Source organism: Scleropages formosus, chromosome 1, assembly GCF_900964775.1.
Source record: "Scleropages formosus chromosome 1, fSclFor1.1, whole genome shotgun sequence".
Lineage (NCBI taxonomy): Eukaryota > Metazoa > Chordata > Actinopteri > Osteoglossiformes > Osteoglossidae > Scleropages > Scleropages formosus.
The window spans coordinates 26,602,703-26,615,693 of record NC_041806.1 but is presented as its reverse complement, the minus strand read 5'-3'; the positions used below and the strand labels follow the sequence as shown (position 1 = coordinate 26,615,693).

General features: G+C 40.6%; 1 protein-coding gene across 2 annotated transcripts in view; it reads right to left on the bottom strand.

The window, feature by feature from the left end:
- Window positions 1–12,991, bottom strand: part of LOC108922269 (receptor tyrosine-protein kinase erbB-4-like) — a 122,336-nt gene that overhangs the window by 20,340 nt on the left and 89,005 nt on the right. For both annotated transcript variants that reach the window (XM_029252892.1, XM_029252895.1), the window contains exons 11-16: window positions 12,669–12,759; window positions 11,190–11,389; window positions 10,152–10,284; window positions 4,799–4,892; window positions 2,526–2,680; window positions 1,057–1,101 (exon numbers count right to left, since the gene is read on the bottom strand). In XM_029252892.1, the coding sequence (XP_029108725.1) occupies window positions 1,057–1,101; window positions 2,526–2,680; window positions 4,799–4,892; window positions 10,152–10,284; window positions 11,190–11,389; window positions 12,669–12,759 (718 nt within the window). The remainder of the gene's footprint in view (window positions 1–1,056; window positions 1,102–2,525; window positions 2,681–4,798; window positions 4,893–10,151; window positions 10,285–11,189; window positions 11,390–12,668; window positions 12,760–12,991) is intronic.

The following is a 12,991-nucleotide window of genomic DNA, read 5'->3' as shown; positions in this document are numbered from 1 at the left end:
CCGGATAAGTTGAGGAGTCTGTCAGTTGTTGGTGGAAAGGCAGTACAGGATAAGTTTTGTATGAATGAGGAGGTACACACACACACACACATTTTCAGAACCGCTTGTCCCATACGGGGTCACGGGGAACCGGAGCCTACCCGGCAACACAGGGCGTAAGGCCGGAGGGGGAGGGGACACACCCAGGACGGGACGCCAGTCCGTCGCAAGGTACCCCAAGCGGGACTCGAACCCCAGACCCACCGGACAGCAGGACTGCGGCCCAACCCACTGCGCCACCGCACCCGAATGAGGAGGTAATTCCCTCTATTTCAGAAAAACCACTTTAAAGCCTGGAAAGAAGGAGCAGGTAGTGGCACTAAGGGAGGTGGTTGTTAAGGCTATTAAGAACATTGATACATCCCTCCCTACATTTGCTCATTTAGCTGATGCTTTGCCTCCAAAGCAACTTACAGCATTGAAAATCCAACAATTAGCCACTCATTCATACGGTTGGATCATTTTAATGGAGTAATTTAGGGACACTACATGGGTCAAGGGCACTGCCGCTGGAGGAGAGATGTGAACCCTCAACCTTTGTACCCAGAAGGAATATAACTAACCACTACACCACCAAAAATTACAGGACATGTTCACCTAAATTAGAATATTAGACACTCATTTACAGTTCTCAGCTTCCTACATACACTACAGTGAATATGTGTCTATGAGTTTGTATATATATATATATATATATATATATATATATATATACAATATGTATATATATATTTTATTTATGTATGTTGTATTTCATTTTTGCTGCAGACATCATCTCTGCTTGCTGTCTTTGTACTGAAAATGAAATGAATTTCATGAACAGTAAATGAAGACACCAAAAGGCATCGAACCAGTGAAAATTCACTTAAGTACTTCCTGGAGTAGAAAAAAGCTTCAGGGACTGGATGTGCAGCAAAATGAAGAATTCTGTTTAAATGTAACACAAATCAACAAACACCAGCAAAGCATCAGAGTTTCAGGTGGGATAATTTGTGCTTTTGAACTGGAGGAGAGTACCTGTCCATAGTCCCAATGCAGTCTTGGATCTGTGGTCCAACACATCTAAAAAAAGAGGAAAAAGAGGAGGCTGTTTCATAATTCGGTAGTGAAGCATTTCTTTTATATTTCCTTACAGCAATTCTGTTCTTTCTGATGACCACCGATGACTAAATAAATGTTATGTAAGAGAGGGGTACTTTGCCAAGAAAGAAAGAAAGTACAAATAAATCGAAATGATAGAGCCCAAATTATAACAATGGCACTCAACCATCAACATGAAATAGAAATGTGAAAATATGATGAAGTCTGCAGGGACGGGAACAGATGAAGCACCAGTGAATTTGCCAGGCACTATATCGGGGACTGCATTTCATTGTAACTTGACTGTGGAAGGAATCATGAGCTGTAACTGTATGAGAGGTGCTCTAGAACCTTCAAAATGTGTGAAATAAACACAGTATTGTCAACAGGGACTGCATTCCAGAATGACAATAAATACAGTGAAAAATCAAAATGTCAAAAAACTTCAGTAAAAGGTAGTAATGGAAAAACGCATTAATAGAAAGTGCTTGCATTGTTTTAAATTCTATTTAAAGAGTCTCCTTGGTATAACGGGGCAAAAGATGGACCTTGGGGTAGCATGGCTTCGTTAAGATTGTATTAGCAAATATTTCTCTACAATACATTTTTATCTAGTTTCTAAAGGTAATCAATGACACCTACCAAATGGGTCTTAACATTACTGTTGTTATTGATGGATGAAGGGACACAGCTGCTTCCTTTATAATACTCACTGCATAATTTGGTTTATCCTCCTAACATATATTTGAATCTGTTGATTTTATTATGACCCTAATTTTGGACTTGACATTCAAATATATTACAGATGATATCTGGGAATTGTACATTATGGAAAAATAATGTGCTGTAACTGCAACCCACTAGTTTAATAATTACTGGATTTCAGCCCATAGACGTATGAGACAACACTTCTGCAAGCATACAAATACAGACGCACATTGAGAAGAACTTGTCCAAGCACACACACACGTAACCAAACACATTAATGCACACAGTTTTTCTCTTAGGCATCAAAACATGCACAAAAACTTCCTTGGGCATTAAAACATGAACACAAACAAACAGACAAATGTTATTTTAGCCAACTATTTAATTTGATCAGATCCCTTCATTCAGGAAATTTATATGGTCTAGCTCTTTTCTTTATTTGTTTAATCTGTCACCTCCAGTTAATATGTAGCAAAATTGAACTAAAAAATTAGATATTCGTAAAGCCAGACATTTTATCAGGGAAGTTTAGATTAAGATACATTACCAGGTACATTACCAGGGCACTTCCTGGGACTGAAACTGTCAATGTTCAGGTTAAAAGATATATACAGTGTGTTATTGATCACATTGACTCTTCTCTTATTGATTCAGACGTATATTGAAGTACACGTAGACACAAGTGCACGCACCCTTACCCCTGTGTGCAGTTGGGGTGACAGGGGTAGCATTCTTTATTGGCCTCGGCGTACTTGAAAATGAAGCTGCTGGCTCCCTGCAGCCCATCGGGACACTTCTCCACACAGTTGGGACCATCCTTGAAGTGCAGGCACTTTGTGCAGTGGTCGGGGCCCTGGGGTACAGCCACGGTGTTCAAAATGATTGGCACACAGGGGATGTAAGGAAAACGCATGGTGTATCTAGCACCGTAAGTCACCTTGGACAAAAGTGTCAACTAACTACAACAGTCATTGTAATTCCTGCTGGAGAAAGGGATCTGCAAAAAGAATAAGCGTAAAAGTAAATGCACAGAGTATCTGCCAAGAGCAGGAAACAATAGGGAAATGTTCACTGTTCCAGGTAAAAGTGGACATATTGGCTGTTGAAACTGAAAACCAGTGGGATCTCAAGTCTGAGCATGAGCCATGGGTTTCTGGTTCTGGTACCCCCATCTGAAACTAAAATAAATATTCGGCTCTCAACACTATGCCTGCTGAACTTGGGAATAGTAATAACAATGTGCTTTTTGCTGGAGATTCAGCGGGTCGGAATGTGAAGGTTCTTGGACGTGTCTGACATCGAGGCCTGTGTAAGTTCTCTGGCCGATAATGAGGTGTCTGCTGTAATGCTGCATGTTGGCAGTAATGATATTCGTTACCAGCAGCCTGAGATGTTAAAGAGCTGCTTTGAAAATCGTTGTTATTAGACCATTACTAAAAAATCGGATCTTGACTGTGAAGACCCAGTGAATCATTGACTGATCTGTCATTCTTATCCCAAAATGTAGACAACATTGTAGCTTCCCAAATTGATCATTTAAATGTGTTTGAGAAAAATTCTGTGTAGTTTCCACCCTGAAAGCACTGAAACGGCCCTCATCTGTTTTGTTGACAATATTCTTATCTCGTCTCCTCCTCTAGGTTCCTGAATGGTAACTTTAGCTTGTTGCTGTAATCTGAGCAAGTCCCCTAGTGAGATAACAAGAGCCTTAACTGTCGATACAGAGACTTTGCTGTGGCAGGATAGCAAACTGATATATTCATCCTTCGAACTGGTCTTTGCTTGTCCACTACTACTAACTACCGCTCCAACTCCTGGTGAGTTTAGTGAACAGCTAGTCTATTAGTTAAGCTTCTATCAGACAACTTCCCAAAGTCTTTTATTAGCTACTCAAAGATGAATGGAATCAATATATGTCTTGTGCTAGAGCCCAGTCCAGAGATCTGGACTTTGAAAATCCACCTACATCCTAGGGTTGTCAAAGTTGTATCTGTCACTTCAACTCCGAAGGGTGTCATGGGTGGTTGTCAGATCTTTAACTTTGCAGATAGACCTCCACTCCCTATCTCTGGAAACTTCACAAGCATTTTAACGGCCAGAGCAAATACAGAACAAAGAGCAAAAATACAACGCAAAGAGTCTACAGTTTGTAGTCAGGCCTACGGACTTCTTTTGCTTTTTGCCAAACATATTCTCATCCACTTATTGAGATGAACTGTCGGATCACAAGATTTCTCTGCACTGCTCAGCACTTAGTTATTTGCATTGAAAAGTCTTCGATGTACTTTTCTTTATTAAATTTCTTCCTCCATACAGTTTACAGTTTTAGACTTTTATTTCTTGTTTCCTTACTTTTTCAATCAATATACTGGCATTACATATGAGGAGATGATGGTTGTGTCCAGTGTCTTAGCTGAGATATCTCATACCAACACTTTGGCTGCTGTTTCCAATGAAAACTCAAAAAGTATCATTGAAGCTCCTGCTAAAGTGCTCCAAAAAGCAGCTCACTCTTACAGTCTCTGAATAGTCTCTCGGATTTTTTCTTTGAGTAATGGTAGCCACAAGTAGTTATTCTGAACAATTACATCTATCTGGCATTTAATCAATGACCTTAAGCTTCCTACAATATTAATTACTTAGTTCAAGGGTAACACCTGTGTGGAAGTATTTGCCTTCAACATAATTTTTATCATTAATTTACTCAAATACTATACCTGCTATATTCTGTCTGTGCTGTGGAAGTTTCTGTCACCAAGACAAATTCCTTGTATGTGTGAACATACTTGGCAATAAAGCTCGTTCTGATTCTGATTCTGATTCTAATTTATACACTGTGTTTTGCATTTCTATACTGTGTTTTACACATGTTGTCTGTAAAACCAGAGAAAGGTTAAGGGCTCAATACAAGTGTTGATATTGGGTTGAATGTTGAGGGTTGAAGGTAAAGCTAAATCTTGAGCAATCTTACCGGTCCATAACAGGTCGGTGTGTTGTCTTCCATTTTCTCGCACTGGGCATCACACTCCACGCAGACAGAGCCGTTGGCATATTCACGTACATCCCTACAAACAGTTGTGAGAATCATGAGCTTCCACTTCGTCAGCTGTGGGATTTTTCTCTGATCAATTGGACAGCATGACCCAAGTGGTAAATTGTGCAGTAAAAGTTGTGTGAGAAGCAAAACATGTCTTCCACATCACTGTGAGTTAGTGGGGGTGCATTCAAATGGTCCAGGCAGGCAGGATGCACATAATGAAAGCACACTGTGTCATAAAACAGTTACAGTGTCGTATGGTGCTCCTTACAGCCTGTGTGTCTTTAATCATATGCAGTTACTTAAAGTGGTTTCAGTGACTATTCCATGTGCCACAGTGACCTGTGCGAATAAAGAAATAAGCATAATCTCTTTGACTGAATTTAATCATGTGAATCAAAGCAGATCACTCAAGGGGCTGAAAATGTAAGAATTTAGTTGTATTTTTCTATCAAGAGACTCCATAGTTGTGAAATTCACTTAGCAAATTAATTGTCCTAAATAACTGGAATGTAGCAGAAAAACATTTTCAGCACAGCAATAGAGCAGAAGCAAGTGTTAAATAATGAAAAGTACTCTGCATGTTGCATTACAGTTTCAGGTTCTAGTCCTAGGAAAAGCTACACTGCAAAACACTTAATTAATCAAAGTTTTACTTATTTGTTTGGTTAGTTTTGGTTTGTTTGTTAGTTTGCATATTAAACTACAGCATGTTGTGTAAATTGGCAACATTTGTTTTGTTTCTCTGGGCCAAATGCATCAACCAAAGGATGAAATAATGGAATATCTCTTGCAGATGGGGCTCATTGTTCATGTGGGTTTGGTGAGCCTTATGTCTGCCTTGTTCTTGTCTCCAGCGACCAACTAGGCCATGCGCAAATGTGACACAGCTGGCCATCATCTCAATAATGAGAGCAAGAAGGGTTTGAGCATTAGCCCTGCTGCCAGTGGGAAGAACATAGATCGACAAAAAGATTTACATTCATTTATTGACCTGACAGTTTTCTCCAAAACAACTTATAACGACTTGCCCATTTCTACATCTGGTAATTGTTACTGGAGATATCTAGGGCAAGTACCTTGATGAAGTGTTTGATAGGAGGTGAGATTGAAACCAGAGGTGACGACTCTTCATAATTAATTCAGAATAATGTCACCTTCTCCTAACAGCAGCCATAAATAACAAAAATAGTGAGCAACTATTGTTTTGTTTTCATTTTGTTACTTTTTTCTTCCCACAATTTGCTTTACATTTATATCAAATTAACCAGACTGTTTATAATGTATTCTGAAATACAGCTGCACACATAAAAGTTTATTTTTTTTTGTCTGACATACAATATACACCCTTTCTCTATCAGAAAGATATAAACATTCACTTATGCGGACTTCAATAATGTGTACAATTCTCCGAAGTATAAGAACTGTGTCTACAGTTATCCTGACTTATTGATTAGTTCAGTCCTTCTCAAATCAGCAGCAAGTATCAGCAGATGAGTACAAAAACAGCTGTGTTTATGGACTCGGGATGCCGTAAAAAACCACCATCTCAGTTTGTGTTCATGTGAAAAGATGCTTTGTGTAATCATCTGCACGTCTTTAATTGGTTTTGGTGCTTTACTTGTGTTTATTTTGGTTTCGTGATGGAGCTAAAGAAAGTTTTAAAAAGCTGCACAATCCAAAAAAATAAAAAATAAAATCTCATAATTACTGGGTAGTGTGTTGCTTAGACAGCCTCACACTGCAATGTAAAAGATGATAAATCCTGCTGGTGTTGAATGAATCTTGAGGAAGTTACTTGTCCTTATTTGCTTCTGGAAACATATTCAGCTGTTTAAATGGGAAAACAACCGTGTACCTCTTACTGTTCAAAACATTTAAGTATTTACGACAAAAAGCATAAGGTAAAAATGAATATCTGCTTAAGCGTAATCATGGAAACAGTAAAACAAAGTAACAGTGCTGTAGAATAGGTTCTATGATGTCCATATATTTCCTTTTTCAAAAACTAATTAGGTTTGGAAAAAAGGTTAATATAGAATTATACTCTATGTGTAAACTTCAGTTAACTTGTATAAACTTCATATGTGACACTCGGTCATTTCAAACACTGGCTCCCGTATGACGCCACTGTCATGTACGTGGCAATGAGTTGCAACCACAGCAACAGAACGTCTTAGAACTTACTGACTGCGCATGCAATATGATCTCACCCATATTCCTGCCACTCACAAACACTCATCCTTCCTACAAACACACTCCTTATCCATGGTTAAGCAATGATAAAGCCCAGAATGTGCATTTACTGCAACCTTGTTATGAGAACATGTCCCCACCATGACACCCAACCCCTGAAAAGGGGACAGCAGGCTTCCAGTGTCACTTGATTGCATTGTCACATGATTTTAATTAAAAAGGATTATCTCAGAGGGCAGCAAATGAAATTAGAATTATATCCATTTTATGTGGCTGCCAAGGCTCACCAGGCCACTGGAGTGCATATCTGTTTCTCAGTTTTGAATCCTCTTTCAGGTCTCTTTCTCTTTTGAGAAATGCCATTATACACATCTGGAGGCAATAAAAATAATTTATTTGATTGTTTCAAAGGATGCCAATGCCCTGTGCCAAAATAAAAGTTTTCAGAAACCTCAGACTTTACTGTCTTCATCTACAGGTCTTATATATGGAAGGGAAATATGCACATTCTCTCAGAACACCTGGCCTCCCACAGTGCAATGAAGAATACAAACAACCTTCAGCATTAAATGTGGCATTTCTTTTTAGTTGCAATGCCCAGTGCTTTTTTAAGCCCAAATTAAATTGCTCTTTGTGTACCCTTCATGGGCTGCTGAAAGACTTGTGCTCAAAACTAGCTTTACTTTTGAATTATTCCCCCCTTCAATCTGAAATTAGTGCTCCTGTCATCCTAGTCCTCTTTAAGGAACTCATCTCTAGATACCCAAAACAGGACTGTCTCAAAAGGTCTTCTGGAGAATTAACTGGATTTTTCTTTTGCATTACCTTTTTATCCCTTCTACAAGAGTGACTTTCCAATTAAATACTTCTGCTCTGTTATTCCTCCTTCCGGCTTATTTCCTCTGCTTAGATATTTGCGCAGTAGAATGGTCCAGTTAAGCTTCACCATTTACTACACATTTTGCATAACCTTCTTAAGTGAAACACACCTGTGCCAAGTTCTGGATGAGAATTCCACTGACGTTGTGGAGCTGAAAGACTAGTCTTGTGCAGGTCACTCAACTAGACTCACTGGTGCACAGTGTACAGTTCACAGTGTACAGTACGTGCATCCCAGCAGGCCTGAATGCAGAGTGACCTTGTGTGACCCCTGCAGGGGCGTGGGCTGTACCTCTGAAGACTTGCTTCCCATTTCTCTATCAGGTAGGGGCTGGAGCGCAACTTGGTTTTAGAGCCGACGATTCTGCTTAGAAAGGCAATTGAAAGCATTAGAATGTCTTTCTGTGGGGGGAGTGTCTCTGTGTTCAGACATCCTCAGTGTGAGCATCACGCACTAGACCGGACAGCTGATTCCACAAGTACATGTTCCCACATTGCCTTTACAGCATTAAAATAACGAGAGGTCAGATTTGCTGGACTGTCAGAAAGTCTCCAATCGAGTTGATTTAATATGCTTAATAAAAGGCTGAAACTGATTATGACGGACTCTGAGTTTGTGAACATTTCCCAATGAAGAAAAAAGAAAGAGAGGTATACTAGCATTTTTAAAGATAAATAAACAGCTTTCACTTTTATACTTCTCTTCAAGGAAGGAACTGTTACAAATACCTGTTCATAGTGTAAAGATACATACACAAACCAGTACTTCAAGAAGGACAGATTATTACCATGATATTGTTATATAATTATGGTCAAAAATATTGGCACCAATTTTCTCTAGAAATAAGACACAATTTACCATAGGTATTTGGTCTAAACAATTCTTCATTGCACTCTTAACATGACAAGACCTTTGTTTTTTATTCAGAACATTCTATATCCTTTTAAACAAGAAAACTTAAAAAGGGCACTGAAAAAATTATTCACACTCCTGTTTTCAGATCTCTCCACAGGTTTTCAATGGAATTCAAATCTGGACTCATTACTGGCCACTTCAGAACAGTCCAGCATTTTATCTGGAATCATTCCTGGCTACTTTGTGAAGTGTGTTTCGTATCACTGCCATGCTGAAATACCCATGACCTTTGGCAAAAACCCAGCTTTTTGGCACAAAGCATGACACTGTGCTCCAAAATGCCTTGGTTTTCTCCAGAAATCATGATGCCACGTGCACATTGAAAACACTCAAGTTTCCTCAAAACATTACTGAACCTTCTATGTTTCACTCAAGGTCAGTTGTTATTTTGTTTGAAAGTTGATGCTTTACCAAAAATGTCTTTGTCTCATTTATCCACAGGACCTTCTTCCAGAATGAGTCTGGAATGTTCAAGTGTGTTCTGGAAAATACACGTTAAGTATCTCACTCTCAGCGGTTGGGTCCTTCTAGGTCTCTTACTATACAATTACAGTTTTGCAGACTGCACTCCCATCAAGTTGTGGATAGACGGTGAGTTGAAACTGTTGTACTTTGGCTCTGAAGGTACATTGATCTGTGTACCAGTTGACTGAGGTGGTTTCTCCACCTCCAAAATTCTTCGCTGCCATCTTTGATCAAGCTTTGCAGCCATGTCCAGGTCAGTTGCGACAGGGCAATAGGCCTTAAACTCTTTCGTAATATTATGTTCAGTGGAAAAGGAACATTTAGGTCTGTGGAGATGGACTTGTAGCCTTGAGGCTGTCCATGCTACAGTCTTGTCTCTGACCTCCTTGGGCAATTTTTTGGCTTTCTTTCTCTTCTCTATGCTTAATGTGTTATACACAGTGACAGAAGAAAGGGGAATGAGTTCTTTACTTTATTCACAGTAGCTGAATGAATAATATTTATATCACAAACACCTGCAACTCACAACAGGTGAGTTCAGTCTCAGCAGAATGACCTGCTTAAATCTAATTATGTCTTCACTACATGTAGAAGGTGCCAAAGTTATTGTCTGGTCCATTTGAGGATACTGTGGAATAAGTGGAGCTTTTTGTTTTGTTCTGCTGCAAATGAAAGAAATACATTTGTGGGCACAAAAAAATGTCCATGGCACAATCATGTGGCCATGATTGTATGTACTGTGCAAATCTAGGTTTTCTACATCTGTCTACAGTAGCTCACTTTCTATGTCCGCTGCAGAGGCAACTGGGGACGGCTGCATTTGACACTCACCCCTCATAGAGGCTGCAGGACTCGACGCAGGAGCGCCCCCTGCTGAAGAAGCGGCAGGAAAGGCACTGGTTTGGCCCAGGACCCCAGCAGCCGGCAACAGAGCACAGTGGGTCACACACCATCCCATCCTGGACTGGGGATGAATGGAGGAAAGATTAGTTCCATTAGGCATGAAGCGCAACCCACACTAAAGGACTTTTTGCTATGTTTACTAGGTTGCAGTAGGTTTAGTGCTGTGATCAACTCTTCTGAGAAGTCTGCACATTGCTCTTAACTACTACTGCCTATCATCCCTAGCTCCACCATCTATGCAGAACTTACTGTACATAAAAGCATTAACCCCTTGAATAAGTTACAAGCACAAGTAAAATATAATAATAGTGAAAAAAATCAAAAGGGGGGGCGTGGTGGCACAGTGGACTGGACCGGGTCCTGCTCTCCGGTAGGTCTGGGGTTCAAGTCCCGCTTGGGGTGCCTTGCGACAGACTGGTATCCCGTCCTGGGTGTGTCCCCTCCCCCTTCAGCCTTACACCCTGTGTTGCCGAGTTAGGCTCCGGCTCCCTGCGACCCCGTATGGGACAAGCAGTTCAGACAATGTGTGTGTGAGAAAAAATCAGTTCTTTCAAATATGCATATGACCCATCCTCTGTTCCTCAAAGTTTCCAGTAATGCACTTTTTAACTTTGCATACATGTTGTAATGGAAAGACAGCCAAGTCTGTACACATGTTGTTCTAGCAAGTTCTTGTGAAGGCTTTCCTATCTGAGGCAGCACATAGCCAATCTGATGACAGCAGGGGCTGGGAGAACTGTTCGGTGATCAGCCCACTGAGCCAGCCCTGCCCACATCCTTTAAATACACTAATCCCAGGTCAGAAGGAGACTCCAGGAACCATGTGGCCTACATACAACTGGCATCACAACCTGGATGACAATAGTTCTCATCATTAATTAGAGCCAATGTTTTTTTAGGTGCAAAAAAATTAATTTCTTCTTCGGAAAAACTTCAACTTCTTAACTTTCTTCAGTGGGGACTTACTGCACTCTTTGGGGTCGCGGTTGTTGCGAATCAGGACCTTCTGGCTGCTCGTGTGGAACAGGCTGGTCCAGTTGACCGTGTTGTAATAGCACAGCTGGCTGTTGTTTGTGATGTAAATGTTGCCTGCACTGATCTCCTTTAGGGACTGCAGTTGTAGGGAGGACATATGTGGCTGCTTGAGGATCAGCAAGGAGATGCCACTAGAGGGAGGAAGACATAGGTTGGAAAACACGAGGGGGGTGGGGGGTCATAACAGTGAGGGCAAGAAAGGTGGCGGTAAAACAGAGGTGATCAAAGCAGAGATGAGTGAGTCAAGGGAAAATGGAAAGAAAAATATATTACAGGACGGAAGCAAGAAAGAAGAGGAAAAAGCAGCAGGAAGCGAGATTGGTATAAAGGGATAAGGAGTAGGAAAGAGCAGGGCAGAGAATGTGTGCGAAAAGAGAGATACAGGGAGCAGTAAGAAGAAAGAGGTAAGAGAAAATAAGGAGGAAAGACCCCAGAGATGGCAAGCAAGTGGCAAGAACAAGGAAATGGAAAATGAAAGTGAGAAGGACACAGTGAAGGGACTAGATAAAAGGTGAAAAATGACTGAGAATAAGAGTGTAAGGAAAGGACAGCAAAAGAGGATGAAGAGCAAATCACAGAAAAATGGAGCCCAAAAATTACAGGAAAGGAAGGAAAGCACCTGCTCAGCACATTAGGGTCAAATGTAATTCCATCAACATCAAACATGTAACTGTCTTGTCAATGTCCTACTGTACAGTGAGTACACAAGGCAGCCCATGATGTACAGCCGTCAGCAAAATGGTGCTTTAATCAAAGCAGTACATGTTTCCTATTGCAATGTGTTCTGTGGAAGAGCCATTATGGACCCACGGAAATGTCATGTGGATTAAAGCTATTTCTGAATGATCCAAAGTACCATACATGTCACTGAGTGGATACTGTTTTGAGCAGAATAAGTGGAGCCTCTGCTATGTCCTCCTTTGCCAATATGTATTTTGTAATTTCTATGGCGTGTGTGTGTGAGATACACCGCTTTGGAGAAAAATGTCTGCTAAATGAATAAATGTAAATGTATATAATGTAATTTATAGCAGTGGGGACATTGACTGCGTTCTCCCACATGGTCTAATGCACAGTAGTCACGCTCACCTGGGTTCATCTCTGTAGTTTGGAACTGTGCATTAATAATCAAGATGGTTGTTTTCCATGCAACAAAGTTGAAACAATGAAATCTTCTTACTACCGAAAGTTCAGTCACCAGAGACTCGACATTTACTCAACATTTTATACCTATGCCAGCTCAGGATGCCAACTCAACATTCTAGCGAGTGTACTGCAGTCATAATAGATGATATAGTACATGGTAAATGATACGGTACATGGTATAGCCATTGTCTGGAGGTACCTTAGGCAGCCTGTGTCATATTCCCACTCATTGAAAGAGTGGGTCGTGGTCTGTGAACATCCTACCTATAGAGAGCCCTGCCCCCTATGGTGACCAGGTTGGAGAAGACACTGAGATCTGTCATGGTCTCTGGCCAGGACTGGATATTGAGAAAGCCTGGTGAGAAGGACAGGTGGAGAACCATCAGTTCATTATCATCTTTCTCAGTGGACTAGCAGCTCAGCCAAACCCCACAGCTCCTTCACCAGATGCCAAATAATCTATTCACTGAGGTGTAACAACCTCAATTTCACCATAGGCTCAACCATTCCTCCAGTGCTGTTCTAAAGTAGTGTCACATGGACAAAGGTCTTTATGGACCAATAACATGTACATAATTTAATATATT